The 18,251-nt window shown below is 43.5% G+C and overlaps 1 protein-coding gene across 1 annotated transcript in view; it reads right to left on the bottom strand.

Annotated features, from left to right (window-relative positions):
* Positions 1 to 17,634, bottom strand: part of LOC119159779 (uncharacterized) — a 32,006-nt gene extending 14,372 nt beyond the window's left edge. Inside the window, exons 1-8 of the mRNA XM_037412631.2 lie at positions 17,478 to 17,634; positions 16,545 to 16,816; positions 12,322 to 12,515; positions 7,376 to 7,474; positions 5,696 to 5,755; positions 5,035 to 5,121; positions 3,595 to 3,710; positions 2,961 to 3,059 (exon numbers count right to left, since the gene is read on the bottom strand). Of these exons, the coding sequence (XP_037268528.2) occupies positions 2,961 to 3,059; positions 3,595 to 3,710; positions 5,035 to 5,121; positions 5,696 to 5,755; positions 7,376 to 7,474; positions 12,322 to 12,515; positions 16,545 to 16,812 (923 nt within the window). The 5' untranslated portion in view covers positions 16,813 to 16,816; positions 17,478 to 17,634. The remainder of the gene's footprint in view (positions 1 to 2,960; positions 3,060 to 3,594; positions 3,711 to 5,034; positions 5,122 to 5,695; positions 5,756 to 7,375; positions 7,475 to 12,321; positions 12,516 to 16,544; positions 16,817 to 17,477) is intronic.
* Between the last annotated feature and the right edge of the window lie 617 nt (positions 17,635 to 18,251).

Raw genomic sequence — 18,251 nt, 5'->3', positions numbered from 1 at the left:
GAGGCGGCAGCGGCTCTCCCTTGGCCAATGCCTGATTGTGCGGGCACCAGGAGTCAGTCCCACTTGGGCACAGGTCGTGGTGTGGATCCTGGTCTGTGGATGTTACATGGTAATAAGTGGCCATGATGGCCCTCTCCATGCCAGGAACATCGTTGGGGTGGCTCTTAATGGCCCAGCCATAATAATTCGTCAACTTCTTTATAAGGCCCTGCGTCAGCCGGCCTTTGCCACCCATGCTCAGTCCTCGGCCTTTGGATTTGTGCTCATCAAGAAGGTTGCGCAAGGAAGTGCCCATTCTTTTTTTCACATGGTTCACACACTCCTGTTTCTTAATCAACATGTAGCCATACACCTTGTCTTGCGTGAGGGCAAGGTACGTACGGCTGTCACCGTCGCAGAGCACATTGATGTATCGAAGCTTGTACTTGGTAAACGATCTTTCAAACATGATCCTCGCTGCTTCTACTTCCATTTGGCCTGCATTAGCATCGGTGTTCTTTTGGCACTGTGGCTTGTGTTTCTCAAGCCACTCCTCATAGTTGTCGTCACCAGGCTTGGGGCCAACAGCACAGCCTTGGCAGTAGTTGGACAGGACACAGTGGTCCAAGACCAAGCCTGTGTACAACTCGATTACACAGCCCACGCCAATATGACTTCTGTGCCCCCTCGTCATCCACGTGCCGTCGTAAATGACGTCAATGTTGCCTGGCACTCCTCCTAGGTCCTTGTAAATGTCATGCACCTTCTGTGCACTTTCTGCTTCAATGCGGGTGGCAGCTGATGTGGTGGCAGGGTGGCTGTACTTCCTTTGCAGTCTCTGGTAGGACTTGTGGTGCAGTGCTCGATGCGAAATGTCCATCGCAGAAAAAATGTCATTTATGGCAGATTGTTTTCTGCCAACTGACTGCACAGCCCTCAAAGCACGCACGTTTACCTCAAAGGGGTTCGTTTTTTGTTGCCCGGAGCACCTCGGGGACGACCACGCACTGTTCACTATGCCACAATTGTCACAAAAAAGTTCCATCCTCGCCGCGAGTCCAAGGCAGTGCGTAGTCTCGAGGCGTATCGACCCTTCGTCGCACTTGTTGCACTTTACTGACGAAAGCAGACCGTTCAGCATCTTCTTATTTACAATGAAGAATGTGGAGTTCTTACCGCCGTCATTTTCGTCGCAGCCTTCGTTCAGAAGCTCGAGCTTCCGCTTTGAAGCGGACTTCGATGCTACGGCATCCAAAACATCCCGCCTTGTCTGCGCCCGCTGCGCGATTTCTTCACTGCTCGGAATCTGGGCCGAAACTCGCGATAGAATGTTCGACGCGCGCACGCCCGGAGTTGCAACGGCTGCCGACGCGGTGCCACCGCAATCGGGTTCGCGAGAGCGTCCATCACGGTCGACGGCATCCGGCGGTCTGACATACGACGATGTGGCACCTTCCACACTCTCGGCCTCACAACAATCAGCGAAGGGTCTGAGTAGAGGCTCCGTGACGCTTGAAGAGCATGCTCCGTCCGGAACTGCGACTGGGACGGCAGCCGCAGTCGTCTGCCCTTTGTTCCAAGCTTTCCGACGCTTGCCGTACTTGTGGACGCTCCGGAACTTTTTTTGCGACAACATAGCACCGCAGTATGAGCAAGCACTCAGAAGAGACCACCGATGTAAACAAAGCTTGGTAAAAAAAGCACGCGAACTATCACAAAAACAGCAAACTGGCAAAAAACGAAGCGCACGCCGGATGATTCTCGACACGGCGGCCGCAGATGCGCTCGCGCTTCCAAGGTTGCCAAGGTGCGCGGCGCAGCTTTGACCAGTAAGAGGTCGCGCCTGCTACCACGTGACCCGCGCAGCCAATTGCCGTTCTTCGTTTTCGTTTTTTTACTTGCTCCTCGCGCTTTTATTTTCACTCGGCGAAATACGAGACCGCGACCATCGGGAAGCCGGCTCTCTCTTCTTTCCAAAGCTACCAAAATGGCGGCCCACGGTCAACAACTTGGCGCGTTTGTGCGGCGTGAACAACACCGTTTCAGGGGCTTTTTTTTCGCACTTTTCGGCGACTAGCCTCGGCAAAAACACTATTTGCGGGATTTGTAGCGCACGTTTCGCTGTAATATTTTAGAACAAGGAAGTTGAAGGTCTGAAGATTACGAAAAAAAATAAATCAGAAAATCGCATATTTTGACCAAAATCGGCACTTTACTTGCCGCGCCCCCCCTTAACAAACACACTAAATGAAAACAAAATCATTGCATTGATAAATCAATTTGTCAACACTTTTTGTTCACAAGTAAGCGTATCAAATTTCAAAACATTTCTCCTTGTTCCAGCTGCTGTGGCACAGTGAAAGTTTTCCACAATCTCCAATATGGATTTCACATAATAAAATTTTGACTGCAATCTGAGTTCTGTGGATTCTGCCACAGTTAACATGAGGCAAGAGGAAAGAAGGTGAAATTAATTTGTGAATTGTGCATTTCAAACACTCCCTTAGCTTCAGGTACTGTTTTTTTTCTGTTCCTTTTTGTTATTGTGCTCTTGACGCCTAGCACAGTGGGAAGTCGTCACTGAAACACCCAAATTAAAGCAACAACAGTAAAGTAAACAAGTAAAGTGACAGAAAGAGAGAGTAATTTCAGATCGAATATTCTCAATGCATAAGAACAGCTGAGACAGAGTAAAACATTTCAGCAGCTTCTTTTTTTTGTCCAAGTTCAAAGATTTCCAGAGAAAGCTGTTCCCAACTAGCAGCTGGGTGCAGTGAGAGGACACGCACTGTAAAAACATTAGCTCTTAACAATTCCCTATAATATAATGATATAAAATACACTGGTCCATCCCCCCCAAAAAAATTGATTTTAAGCATTATATTTAGCACAATCATGACCTACCTTACTTGTGAGCATGAGTGACCCACTTTGAATTTTTTCTGATTATAGATTCAGCAGCGTCCACAATGAATGCTCACCTTAGCTCCTCAATCTCAGCAACCTTGCCCTCGCACTGCCCTTGCAGAGCCCTGACCAAAGCTTCTTTCTCGAGAAGAGCTGTCTCAAGCTCTGCCTGCCTGCAATACAGTATATGGAGACAACCGAACAACAAACACTTGACAAGATTAACACTTCACAAGGCATTAAAGCAAGTGTCAAGTAGTTGAACATACACACTTTAAGCTTGTAGATTTACCATATTTTCTGGACTACGAATCAACTTTATCTGAAAAATTTGTTATTGCATGTTATAAAACAGGGCCATTTAAGTATGCATAAGTCCATGCTTGCTCCTTTGCGGGTTTAACCCAAGCTCATTATTTACGTGAACGCAATAGGCTCTTGCATGTGGACTTTTCAAATGTTTGCCAATCTAGAAAGTTTGTTAGCATGAGATTCATAGTAACAAAATTTCACTGCATGCATCAGGTTTCAATCGCACAATGGATTCTACCACAACTTTTCTACGTGTGAAGGCTCTTCTGAAAACAGCAATTATCTTTAGGCCAACTCACAGCAGCAACTTATCAATTCAGTAGAAATTGACATTTGAGCCAAGAGTTCTGTGAATTCTGACCCAGAGAGCACAGATGGCACTTTGAACAGACTTACTTGGTAGTGGCCTGTGAAGCAAATGCTGCATTCCTGCTCTCAGCCTCGCTCACTTGCCGTCGGAGTTTGGAGGTGACGTCTTCCAACTCTTCTATTCGCTGTGTCTTGTACTCGAGCTGCAACAGGGCACAGTTAAGGTTCAAGAAACGTCCGAAAATGCAACAAGTTATTATGCGCCAACCCCTGACCCAGGTACCAGCCTAAAGTCTTTAGATTTTTCATTTAGATTTCTCATTTGGCCACTAAGGGGCACAAGCTACAATAGCAGCTTGGAAAAAAAAAAAACAAAAGAGCTGCAAACTACATTAATGAAAGTAAAGAATGTCCTTAAGACATTCTTAACTTAAGAATGAAAAATTATGAATGAATACACTGAATGAAGAAGAAAAAATTTATAGTTCCCATTAAGGGGGCAGACTGGTCTTTGGAACCAAAAAGTGACAAAAAAATTCATTTTTTAAAATTGGCATATTTGATTTTTGCAGGTATTTTTCTATCTCTCTGCAAATTTTCACACATCAGGAAGAGGTAATTTTTTTTGTAATGTCATTCGAACTGTCCAGATTCTAGGTGCTTTTAACATTCAGAACCTGCAAAAAATAGAGAACCGACTTCAAGGCTTCTTTATAATTTGCCGGCACCTGTGTTAGAAGCTCCGCTACAAATTTATGAGCACCTTTATGAGGATTGCAAGACATGCACATCATGATTGTTGCTTTTTGAAGAAGCTGTGTGTTTTCAGTTTTTTCCATTTTTCTCAAAAAAGTAAATTTACAACTTCAATTTTGAGGCCTCAATATCTCTGCAGCTAGGGCAGGTACAAGAATAATTCTTTTTGCAATGGAAACCTGTATGCGTGTAGAATGCAAGTATGGGAGAAGACTTTAGAGCACAAGCTTTTTTAATTAATTACTCATACAAATTGTAACACAATTCCAACTGCATTTGAAAATGGATAGTTAATTTTGCGGTAAAATAAACAAAAAAGGCCTAAAAACAAAAACAAAAATCTTGCATACTTTCAATCTATAGTCATTAGTTCATGTTGGCATACCTTAAATACCATTTTTACTTGACCACTTTTTTTTCTATGGCGGCCTTAAACAATAGAAGATGAAGGTGAATAGAAGAAGGTGAAGTTATACCAAGAATAAGATGAATGACAGAAAAACTAATTAAATATTTGAAATCAGCAGAAAAAACTGCCTAATCCTGTGCAGTTTGATCTAGATCATTGCAGAAATGAACAAAAAAAATGTCTAAGACGAGTCTGCCCCCTTAAATCTCTGAGAGTTTCAAACTGCAATGTGGGCAAGAACACCTGCGCGAGGTACCCACTAGTTTCACCTACTTTATCTGAAACAATGAATGCACCCAAGCTCTGTTAAGGAACAGGATAACCCACTGATATTTTTAGAATGATAGGATAGACACTCTCACCTGCTCAGTAAGCTTATCTATCTTCTCAGTGAGCTGCACCGTCTTGCTCTGTTCCTGATAAAGCTCCACCACAGCCTGAGAAATGCTCTGTAATGGAGATAGCAATAAATGGCCTACTGTCTAACCACGGCAATAACCTGAATGGAGCAAGCCAGTGATACATTATGTGTTTACTCAAGACTACTCGCCAGTGCTTTGTGAAAACCTGTGGCCACAAGTAACGTATTAAGACTTCTGTGGACCACCTGCTTGAATCGATATCACCCCCAGCCCCTTAATTTGCCGGACCCACTTGGAACCTTAGGTGTAGATGCCTTGCATTAGTCCAGATAATGGTTGCTCACTGAAGTACGTGGCCCTTAATTAAGCATTTTTGCCACATTTCCACACTGAAGTAGAAATTGAAGCTTTACGTAGTATGTGCCAGTTCTTGGTAACGAAGTAGACATTATAAAAAGGCATACGCCATGTTAGAACTGTACGCTGATAGCATGGCTACAAGATTACATTTATTCACACTGCTGCAGTGAAATAACACTTTGCTAAACACTAACCAAGTGAGGAAGGCAGTATTGTCATGTCGGTAATCGAATCTACAGCCTTATTGTATAAGTATACTACGATCATAAGCTGGCATGCAGCAGCCAAAAGAGCAGCCCACCATCACATTTTTGTCCTTGCTTGGTAAGAGACCAGGAACCACATCAGATTTGTCTGTACACTGAGAAAACGCAAAAGAAACAAAGTATAATGAAGAGGCAAGAAAAAAATTTAAAAGGTCTTTTAACAACACAAAAACACTGCCAACATGAAAAACAAAGTGCATGCCTGGATAGCACAATGGCTCAACAATAAAGAATACATGGCGTCTAAAGAACAAGTTAACTCGCACACCAAAGAAGGAATAAGAGTGTGCATGATGCAACAGTGGTACGCTCAATAAATTTAACAATTCATTTTAAACAAAGTAGTCCATGCACAATGCATGTACTTGAATTTGTTTGTTTTGAATTGAATTTGTTTGAATTAACCAAAAGTATAAATTATCAGAGCATGAATTATTGCAAGTCTACTGCAGTATATAGCTATGCAATAATAACACACTTTCTGCTGAGCCGCGCTCCTCCTACTGTTTCCGGAAAGAATAGGGAGGCAGCTCTTGTTGATCTTCAAGGAAGTGTTGCACATTTGAAACCAACACGAGAAACAGTACAAGACTAAATATTTACAATCGCCAAGTTTGACATTGAAATAGAGAATATTCCTAAAGCCTGTGTACCTGCACCACTCTTCTGAAATCTGAAGAATGCAAAAGTTTAAATGAGAACAGAAAGGGTGTCAAATTTCAGCTAACTTCAGTCAAGACATTAACTCAGAGTGGGAAATAAACAATCCGAAAAAGTTAATCATCCCCATCATCAGCCTGACTAAGCCCACTGTAGGGCTAAGGCCTCTCCCATGATTCGCCAATCAACTCGGTCTTGTGCTTTCTGCCGCCATGTCATACCTGCAAACTGTTCAATCTCATCAGCCCACCTAATTTTCTGTCTCCCCTTTGTACATTTTCCTTCTCTAGGAATCCAATCGGTTACCCTCAATGACCCGCGGTTATCCTGCCTACGTGCTACGAGCCCGGCCCATGTCCATTTCTTCTTCTTGATTTCAACTATGATATCCTTAACCCCACTTTGCTCCCTGACCCACTCTGCCATCTACCTGTCTCATAAGGTTACACGTATGACCTACCTTTCCATCGTTCGCAGCCTCTACCTCAATTTAAGCTCAAACCTCTTTGTAAGCCTCCAGGTTTCTGCTTCGTAGGTAAGTACCGGCCAGATGCAGCCGTTATATACCTTCATTTTGAGGGTTAGCGGCAGATTCCCATCCATGATTAGAAAATGCTTACCGAATGTGATCCACCCCAACCTTATTCTACTTATTTCCCTCTCACGGTTCGGCTCCACGGTTACTACCTGTTCCAAATAGACGTATTTCTTTACAACTTCCAGTGTCTCTTTACCTATCGCAAAGCGTTGTTTCCTGCTAAGACAGTTGCACATTTAGTTTTGTTCATAATAATTTTCAGACTTACTCTTTTGATTCTGTGTCCAGCTCAGAAATCATGAGTTGTAATTCGTCCCCCGAGTTATTCATCAAGGCAATGTTATCGAATTGCAGGTTACTAAGATACTCTCCGTTAAATCTTATCCAGGTTCAGAGTACAGAATTGAGCCTTGCAGGTCACTTAGTACTTTACAACATCGAAGACAGTATCAAAACCCCAAAGAAAGGAATCATAAAAAAGCCTGCACAGGTTTAAGGAATAAAAATGGTGTCTCACATCTGCTGAGGTAGTTTGTCCCTCGGCAGCACCGTCTTTGCCACTTTTGGGATCCCACTTTCCGGACATCAGTGTCATAGCTTGGCGTTCCGATGCATACTGCATGTCAGAAGATTATCACATACTTCAACATAAGAGGGCAAGAAAGGCGAAGGCAGCTACTGCTTGTTTGTGGCATCTGTCTACATATGTGTGTTGCAGGCAAATAGGTGCTGCTTTACTTACCAAATCACGACAGACTGTTGTAATAAAAAAAACTAAACAGCACCAGTCTTTCATTCTAGTGTGCCTGAAATTCGCACGAACAAAAAATAAATAAATAAACAAGGGTGGGGGGAGGGGGAAGGGTTGAGCCTTTTGGAGAGCAGATGAGGAAGCAGCATGAATAACGCTATATCGGAGAAACTTTGCATAATGAAAATGCAAATTTTTGAGCAGTGCAAGTTTCGTTAAGAGCAAATTTCTGCTCACACTGCAGAAAGAACTCAGAGACCAGCTAAGCTGATAACTGAACAACAGCAGCACTGAATAATAACTGTGCGAATACAATCCAGTGGAGCATTTTTACACATACTACATTACACTCTTGCAAGCAGTCCACACAGACTGGTAGACGTTCCTTTAAAACAGGAACAAAAGCTTGTTTCTCATTTCTTCTCAATTTTCAATTTAGTTCCCATTGCACTCAAACCATCTGATTGTGTCTTACATTCAAGTCACATTTGTTTGGTCTTTTTTTTTTAAATTAAAGTACATTGGACTATCGTTATTTCAAACCCAAAGGTACCTCTGAATCTTGTTCGAATTATCAAGAAGTTAAAATTATCAAAACTTTTCAGATAGATTACTCTGGGTGAGGTAACACCCCAAATTATGATTAGGCATTGATTTTATCACATTTAAATAATTGTTTTAAGTATATTTAAAACCGCACTGCACGCAATTAACAGAAAGCAATAGTGTAGGGCCCACAAGTTTATTGGCCATTTACTGCCGATCAGACCTTCAAAGAAATTGTGAATTGCCAACTGCATCTTTGCTATAGGTATGTGCCCTCAGCACAAAGCTCTCTATACCAGTTGAGAAGCATCACAGTTAACCGCGCGTGTGCTCTGTCTCAAACATTTGTTTACTAGCAAATCCTTTTTCCTTGAAGGCCTGAGGTTCTTATTTTTCATTTTTAGACTGTGAGGATTATATAAGCATGCTAATTTTTTAATAGTAGTGACAAAGCAGCAGATATTTTCTGGTATGAAACTGAAAAAAGTATGAATTGACCAAATGATAGAGTTTGAATTGATAGGCTTTTAAATACATTGAAAGAATAGAGGGCCAACCAACATAATGAAATTTATTTGAATTATTCAAAAGTATGAATTATTGTATTATCGAGAGTCTACTGTATAGCGGCTGACAAATCCAGAGTCGGAGGGCTCCACTTAAAATTTCTCTATTTTATCGTTTCCTTGCTTAAAGGGGCCCTGCAACACTTTTTGAGCATGGCCAGAAAACGCTGCCGATCGGTAGTAGATGCTCCCGACAACACGTGAGCCAAATATAGCACAGCACACGGCCTGGAATTCACAATAAATTATCAAAGTCAGCTAAAAATTGCTTTCTCTTCTCTCGGCGAATCGCGTTATATACCCAAAAATCACATGTCAACGACCCATGTCCACCACTGGCCGATTTGAACCTGGCGCACTCGCTCGTTACAGAGATCGCGGCGGGAGGCCGCTGCTTGTCCACGCGTGCGCGCGCGATTACACTGAAGAAGCGGCACATTCGAAGAAAAAAAAAGAAAAAAAATGCTCAAGGTCACTAGGCTCGCGTGACGTTTTGCTGTGGCCCTGCCATTTCTCCCTGCTAAGCTACCAGCGCTTTTGTCGGGACGAGAGAAGAGAGAATCTCATTGCAGCATGCAACAAAGCTTTGTAACTGCGCTCGCACTGGATGTATTAAAATTTTTGTGGCGTTGAATTTATAAGGCAATAACCTCTTCATGTGAATTGATTGCATGGTTAATTAAAAAAGTGTTTCAGGGCCCCTTTAACGATATACTATGTTCTTGCCAGGAATGGTGAAGTGGTCATTACACAATTGAGCTGTACACGGCCCTCACTTCCACGCCGAAGCTCGGCAAAGCTCTGGCCTGATGGCAGTGCCAAAGACCCGCCCAAGCCTGGTGCTAAAAAGCTGCGAGCCCAGCCCTATGTACAATAACAGAAGCCCAGGTGACGCCCGGTCTGGCTCGACGATGTTTGCCGACAAGACAAGCTATTCTTTTTCGATAATGTGGCCCTTTAACATATTAAAGTGAAAAATTAGTAAAGAGCACGACACTACAGTCAAATCTCATTATAGCGAACCTCGAATTAACAACTTTTTCGAGAATACCCCTCCAAATGTCCATTGCGTTAATGCAAAACTATTTCACTACTACGAATTTCACAATTTCGAATGCTTCAGAATACCGTATTCAATTTTATCCCCCTTATAAATCCTCAACACTTCAATGTAACGAATAGCAACTGTAAAAAGTGGCTTGCAGCTATAAAAATGATGCCCAGTTCCATATCTGCCACTGTCATCATCATAAGTACGCCCGCATATTTCTAAATTTGCCTGCCCTATTCACTCGTGCGATAGCCCTATCACCATCGCGTTCTACCTGTATTTTATGTCACGTTTCACCTCGTTGCCTTTGTTTTCGTCAAACAGCTTTAACTGCGCACTTGTTACGTGGTTGTATTTTAACCTTTTAGTTCGTGGTTGAATGTCAAAGATGAGCTCCGAAAGCAGCACGAAAGAAAGGCTACGGCCATGAAAAATGCGGCGCGAGTGATCTGTGGGATGAAGTCGCGAATGAACACCCGTGCATGCTTCACCAATGCGAAAACACCACGCACAGTGTGACGATGAAGCATGCATGTGAGTGCAGCTGACGAACGATATGATCCATACCATTTGTCTTGATAAAAAAACAGCGCCAAGTGCAAAGACAACATTGAAACAGCGAGTGTGAACCAACGTGAAGAATCAGTATTTAACACCAGCCAATGCTTCACAGTGCGTAAAAAGGACGCACACCATTACAGTACGTCTTTCAGCAATGCACCAGTCCACATCAGGATAGATCACGCTCATTCGCATATAAACATGCACTGGTTCCGCAATATTTCTTTATTTTATTCGCGCTTTATTAGAGCATAACGCGGTCGTGAATATATACACCACAGGTAGGCGACTCCTGTGTCTGCATTAAGGTTTTTTTGTGCAAATTTTCAATACTTTCACTACAATGACTTTAATGAAAAATGATTTTTAAGAGGTCCTTTCAGGTTTGTTGTACCGAGATTTCAGTGTGTATACACAGGTTACAAATTGTGGAGCAAAAATAACAAGCTGTCTGATGATCTAGTCTTCAGTGACGCGCGGCTCTCCGGCATCACATATTCCGCCAAACTTAACTTCCGTTCCCTGCTCGCATTGGCAGCCAGAATTGCCAACACCTTCTTTGCACGCATAGCAAGCTTGGGATTAGACTGTTCTTTCAGAAGTTACCGTACTTACTCGCGTAATCCTCACACTCGCATAATTCTTGCACCCCCCACGTCACCCAACAAAAATAAGATTTCTTTTTTTCCTCGAGTAATTATCGCACCCTCAAAAACTACTGCAATAATGTGGTCTGCTCGTACCAGCCACTGATCATAGCGTGCGCCATCTCTTAAACATCAAGCATACCATGATTGCACAGAGATTCAATCCAATCCAAGCCAAAGTGGCAACTGCGGGTTGCGGTGTGTCTTTTGTATGTTGTGTCAGTAATCTTGTCACGTTATAAGGCGATACTGAAGCTACACGGCTGATTTCAAGTTGAAAGTGATTGATCATGCACTAAACAACAGCAACAGGGCTGCCGGTACGCCCTTCGGAGTCGACGAGTTCTGTGTTCGCTACTGGTGATGGCAGCTGAAAGACACCAATACGCCTTGGGCCTTGTGTGCCTAAAACCGGGATTGATGGTAAACTTTATTTCTTCTGAAGGAAACTGCAGACGATTCTGTTAAATAGCCATCAGCCCAATACTGACGTTCTACACATACATTTTGAGGGCTCCTGTTGAGTGACGAACGCTACCGCTTCGCATGCAACGCCTACAAGCTTTGCATATGGTACTTTCATTCTCGGCTATTTGCTTGCAGTTTTTGTGTCTTGAATAAATCTTGCCTTGTGTTGAACCTGTGTTTTTATGGTTGAGGTAAGTTTTAATTGGTACTTCTCAAAGCTTGTTGTTAGTTGCTGATGTGAGAATCCCAATTTGCGGCCACTTCGTTTTCTTTCTCGCTCGGTACGTTTTCGCGGAAAGTTCTCCCAGCGTAATTCTCGCACCCCCAACTTTGAATCTGTTGTCCGCCAGGAAAAGTGCAAGGATTATGCGAGTAAATACGGTAGTACCTCAGTTGCAAGACAGGGGCAGGAGGATGATTTCACAAATAACCAAGTTTATCTTGTGCGGCAGGTAAATTGTTGCTTTCCTTGTGGCAGGCTAGACTTCATTTTCCCCACTCTCTGGTTAAAATGACGAAATAAGCTGTCTTACTTCCACATACGCTTCGCTGCATTTTTTGGCGGTAAGCATTCTCAGGTGGACTTCATTCAGGCTTTGCAGCTGGCCCTGCGCCACCCCAGAGAAAACAATGTAGCTTGGAACTGGCCTGGACCCGAGATCAAAAGACAGCCTGCCCGAGCCTGGCTCGCGAGACGGGCTTTCAGGCAACCCAGAGCCCGTGCGCACCTACATTACACAAACCTCATCTTTCAATTTAGCGCAAAACTTCATCTTTTTTTACATTTAGTGTCTTCTTGATCCTCAAGATCTCTCAAAGAATGATTTGAACAGATTGTGCGTTAGGAGTCCCATTTAACATTATAGTACCTACCAGAGTGCACGCCTTTTGCAGCTTCTCCACAAGATCCCTCAATTCCACTTCCAAGCAGCACTTCTCCTCAAGCTTGCGACGAGTGTCTGACAGCTCCACTTTGAGTGCTGCCTGTGCCTCAGAGAGTTGCTTTTGATATGCCACAAAAGTGTCGTACTGCTGCTGAATCTTGGATGTACAAAGAGCCACTTTTTCTGCATGGTCATAAGAAAGAGGGCAAGTCAGTGTAGATGGCAACAAAATTATCAACCACATAAGAAGTGTAGTTTAAGATTGCGCAGATACACACAGATCAGCCCGTGCGCTAAATTTCCCGCTTACAATACGAGGGACAGCCTCGTGAAAACTTAGTACCTAAATAGAAGAAAATGCAATCAACACAAGCTGAAAGCAATGAATGTTAACAGAGGAGTGGCTCATCAGCAGAAGAAAAGTGGCACTGGAACACCTTGGAGCTAGCGTGCACCATTAACTACTTACTAGGTGCAGTTCAAAGGCTGCTAATATGAAAACTGCACCATCACGAGCCATGCTTCATTGTCAAGATGGCTTCAGTGGTGTAAATACCCACCCATAAAAAATTCAGCCGCAGGGAAATTTCGTTTCATTTAGAAACTTTAGAGAGCAATGCTGAGTTAGTTCATTTTAAAATGTACATTTGAAAGTCTCATTTTGTTCGTGTGGCTGTGATGAGATTGAACACTACACGCCGATGGAGTGTCAAAAATTTGTAAGCACTTTCTTGTATTTTAAAAAAGGGTGGCAAAGCTTTTTGATTGATATGTGGGGTTTAACGTCCCAAAACCACCATATGATAATGAGAGACGCCGTAGTGGAGGGCTCCGGAAATTTTGACCACCTGGGGTTCTTTAACGTGCACCCAAATCTGAGCACACGGGCCTACAACATTTCCGCCTCCATCGGAAATGCAGCCGCCGCAGCCGGGATTTGAACCCGCGACCTGCGGGTTAGCAGCCGAGTACCTTAGCCACTAGACCACCGCGGCGGGGCGGCAAAGCTTTTTTTGTTATTTAGTTTGGTTGCCAGATGACAGGTGACCATATGAATGAACACTATTTTCCATAAGTCATCACTCATACTTGTGGTTGGTCAAATCTTGACTTTGAAAGGAAGAGAAACTTCCCTGCCTCAAACTCACGAGGGTTTGGGACAGGGGTAATGAGCCCGATGGGTCGGGCCCTAAGGACGGGGCTCCCCTGGCTGTGGCCGCCAGCCTGACGTGACCCAGAAGCGCAAGCTGCACCTCTGGGTCAGAGTTTGGCGAGCTGTGCCTCCCACTGCTTTAAAGTATTAGAGCTTGTACTGACCTAAGAAGGTATCTAAATTTGATGGTTGGTTTAGGCATCGCCACGAAATGTGGTAGAGCGATGGCGAGCCGCCACACCACGGACAGGCGTGCCTATACAGTGCTGCCAAAATTTTGTTTAATCTTACAATGTTGGGAAAGACTCTCATTTTAATTCTGCACAGGTCGACCTCGTCCTCCCCTTCTAATGATTTGTGGGGGGTGGCTCTGTATTTTTGTCACGTGCCTCGAGGGTTAGCAAGAATTTTGCAAGGGGCCATTTTGGATAAGTCATTATCCTTCTCATTCGCTTCCTTCTGGAGTGTTTGAAAAGATGGACAGGGTTATCGATGTTCTGCTCAGTTCGCCAGCCCCCGAGCAGAAGCGTCGGCACTTTCATTTCTCTCCAGGCCTGCGTGTTCTGAACACCAGATTAGCCTGTACTTGTTCCTAAATGTCCCACCTGAAAATTTTCTTATTTTTGCATCCACTAGTGCCAAATGGCAGAAAGTCTTGGCTCAGGAAGCAGTGAAACTACACAAAAAATTCATTCACTCATACCTTACTAATTCAAGTTTCTTAGAAAAGTAAAACTGCGTGCCATGGTCCAGCCAAGCTATACATCAATCATTGTATGAAAGAGTTCAATACTTCTGGTGCAAACAAAATCTGCCGTGGATAATCCGCACTGCGTGCAACCACGTCCAGCCCTCACACTGGTGTTCGATTTCACCAATAAACAACAAGTGCTGTGACATGAACTATTGTCTGTTTACTATAGTCATCTAAAGACCCCTCAGTAACAGCAATATCAAACCTTGAAGGGCTATGCTTTGAGGTCAATAAAGCATCGTGGTTGCCTTGTGCATGCATGATCATTTTTCCAACTGGTTAGTTCCATTAATATATAAAGAGGCATGCATGTTTACGCCTTACATTCAGCACCTCTTTGGTACGTCTTTCCTGTTTTCAGTTGCAATGGTTGAGCGGGTGCAAGAAGTAATGAAGCCACGTCATTGCCAGAACTAGTGATGCTGCATAACTTGTTGGAATTCTATGCAAGGACATCACTTTTCTCATCTTTTCAAAGGAAAATTAGACTGCAAGTGCTTGAAATGTGTTGCCGCAATGTGACGAGCACACAAAATTGCAGATGTTGCCAGTTAATGGAAGCAAGTTGCAACAGTGACTTTAGTTACCACTGCCCTTCGCAACCACAGAAATCGCTCTGCTACAAAGGTTGTGTGCTCTGGTACAAGCGGTGCCATCATTTGCCTCGCAGAGCACAAACCCTTGTGAAACATTCGCTTGTGAAATAGCTCGAAGCATGAGTAAAGGTGGATGCTTGACCGAAAGCTTAACATAACGACAATGAAATTCGATTGCACAACTGCCGTGTTCCTTGCATGGATAATATTGAAGCTTTATTAACCACCAACAAATGAGAAATTATGCAGGGACGTTGGACTAATTTACATGAAACAGGTACCTATGGGTGACAACAGCAAGCTGTGCACTTGACATTCTCTTGAAGCGATTGACAATCCTCTAAAGTGTTGTCCAACAGACGGTAGTTAGTTTGTTGCTAAAGTTGAACATAACTTAAGACTGGAGACCCCCCCTCCCCCCACAGATGCCCGAATCACAATAGCTGATCTCCGCAACTAAAAAAATAGTCCCACTCGTGCACTCCGCAATATTCTCTGAAGGTGGGAGAACAGTTCTCTATAACAATGTTCTCCACTGGCCCTCTGTCTCATGACATTAGCCCGTAGTGTGTGCCCATTGATGCAGACTTATATGCTTTTGAGGAGAAAATGCCACTATCTTGTAAAGTTGTATCCAACTGTACATACATTCACATGAATATGCAGAAACATACTGCTACTATGAAGCATTGAAAGTAAATGTGGTATACAAAACAACAGCTTCAGAAAGTAATCAAGCATCTTGCTAACTTGATACATACTGAGCAACTTTGTTAATATAATTTCACCACTTAAAAGTTGAGTATCGCTCAATAAATGAAAGGGCAGCAATGCACTTTCACTGCTGTTATGTGCTAATGAAACAGTGACAACAGCTGGTGGCCGTGAGCGAGTATCTGCGACAGAGCTATTTGGTACAAGATCTTTTAGGCTGACCTAAACATTTGCCAGAGACTTGAAGAAGACCACTACTTTCACACACAGGCCGCCTCGTTTTCTTTCACATTCTACTTTGGCTGGCATTAGTTTTGGGCTCCATCAAACTGGCAGCTCTCAATATGTGGTCAAAATAAAACAGAGCTTCGGTTTCATCATCTTTGTTCGAAACAAACATTCAGGCTTAGTCTTCTGTACGACTGAAATAATGCTTTGTTTTGAAGTCCATGGGGATTCTCGTAACTCATACGCCCAGCACTGACACATAAAACATTGTAGCAAAACGATATCGAACTTGGGTCACAGTTTCACGTTATACTTTTTCAATGAGTAAAATCATGTACATGTAGAAACATACCAAACAGGTCTCACGGCCAGAAATCGCAGCGGGACTGCATGTTTTTAATTACACAGTTGTACACTATATACATGCAGTGCAATTAGGAGTGCAAGAATTTACAAGATAAACATTTAAAATAACCAGTACAGCATAACAGAGGAGGTGAACATATAGCGAGTATGTTTGAATATAGCAAAAAAAGAGACATAAAAAGGTGGCAACACACATGCTAAGCATTTCAATGAATCGGTAAGGCATAATAGAGAAAGTGAATATAATGTGTAAATGTAAAAAAAAATGAAGAAAAAACATATACAGTTTGGAGTGATGAAAGAGGTAGCAATGTTGCAGTAGCAGTTGGACGTGAACGCTGGCAGGACATCTATGCGATGATTTAACACGACACGTCTCTCGAGGCAACAAGGAGACTCACCTTTCAAGTTGGCGTTCTCCTGAAGCACTTTGGCGATACGTTCTTCCGCCTCTTGATGAGTCAGATCATCGCTCGCGCTGGACAGCGAAGTGCCGTCGCCGTGGGGCAGCGACAGATGCAGATTCTCGAGCGGCCCGTTGGCAGTGACAGCTAACGCCATGCTCTCGTCGTTCGCAGAGAGCACCTCGAAGTCCGACATTAGGTCGTCGCTGCCGTCCGAACCAGCTGGCATCGAGAGGTGCTCCGGATGGGACGCGAGGGCCGTCATTTCACTAACACACGTAGTGACAAAAAAAAAGGGGGGGGGGGTCAAGTAGTTGAACACGCACACTTAGAGACTCGAAAGAAGCGTCAGAGTGAGAGTGGAGGAAAAGAAAACGCAGACACAAACAATACAAGGTCGTCGTCGCCGCGCCACTTCACAGCAATTTCGGCTCGGTGATTCATAAACAATGCGTAACAAGGAACTATACCTGGCGCCATTGCAAAACGTGGCGCAATTGTCGAGCGATGTGTGTTCCTTGTGGGCCACATTGAAAAACTCCGTTTGAATGACACTTCGTTCGATTACTCTAAGCGGTCTTGTATACGCAAATTCACGACCCTCCTGCAGATTGGGATCAAGGAAACGCCATTACGGAACCTGATGCGGTCGGGTTAACATTGAGGCTTCCGCTTTAAAGCGACTCAAAATAACTTGCTGTCACAGAATGTCTCCTAGAGCAGTATTTAAACAGTGGGCTACAAGTTAGTGACAATAAATTCTCATGACAACACTTGGAAAGCGACATTTGCATTAAGATCACCGGCACGCACTCAACGCAATGGGATGTCAAAACAAACACTATGACTAACGAAGTTAAGCACGAAAACAGCGCTATAGATTACGCGTCCCACATAAAGAGTCAAGATAGGTAACACAGAAAAGTTTACCTTCAGTGAGCACCGTATTTGCAAGCAAGAACTAGTGCACAAACGTCAAGCGCTTGCCCTGCAACCGCTTATCCTGCTGCTGGTGTTAGCGGCCGTGGCCAGTAGGTGTTCTGTGCCGTGGCGTTCCCTGCGGTGGCCTGGAAAACAGAAATGACCGCTTGCCTTATCGTGACGGTAGACGTTAAAATAAACTTGCAAGGCTTTGGCGGGAAGTTCAATATTTCGCACGAGAGTGAAGAACTACGAGTGTAAAAAACACACTTTAGCAGTGTGCTTTTCTGGACCATTTGGTTCACGGCAACAATGTGAAGGGTTGATGATGATGATGATGATGATGATGATGATGATGATGATGATCCTCTTTTATTGGTAGCCCTCAACCACAGAGGGGGATCGGCCGAGAACCAGGCGGCAGAATCTTTGGGTTAGTTGGTTATGTATTTCAAAACGCCCAATGAAGTTTTAGTAAAAACACGAAACAAATCATAAATGTTGTACGAAAATGATATATGAGCTAGCAGGTCAGCAATCAGATAGTCTCGGAGGAAGAAATAATAGTATCAATAGACTAACAAGCTAAACTTTTTGTTTCCATTATGTATGCACACACAGCAGAACAAACCTCCTTGTTGCTATAACGTAATGTAATCCCTCCAAAGGACAAAACTACTGCCACGTTTATTTATAAACACAGCTTCTCACTTCGGTCGACAGGGTATCTTTTACTTTGATAAGAATATCGGTGACAGAATAAAGATAAATGATCTATTGTTT

This window comes from Rhipicephalus microplus, chromosome 1 (genome assembly GCF_043290135.1).
Source record: "Rhipicephalus microplus isolate Deutch F79 chromosome 1, USDA_Rmic, whole genome shotgun sequence".
NCBI classification, from domain to species: domain Eukaryota; kingdom Metazoa; phylum Arthropoda; class Arachnida; order Ixodida; family Ixodidae; genus Rhipicephalus; species Rhipicephalus microplus.
Note: the sequence above shows the minus strand (reverse complement) of the source record. Positions and strands in the feature narration are given on the sequence as shown.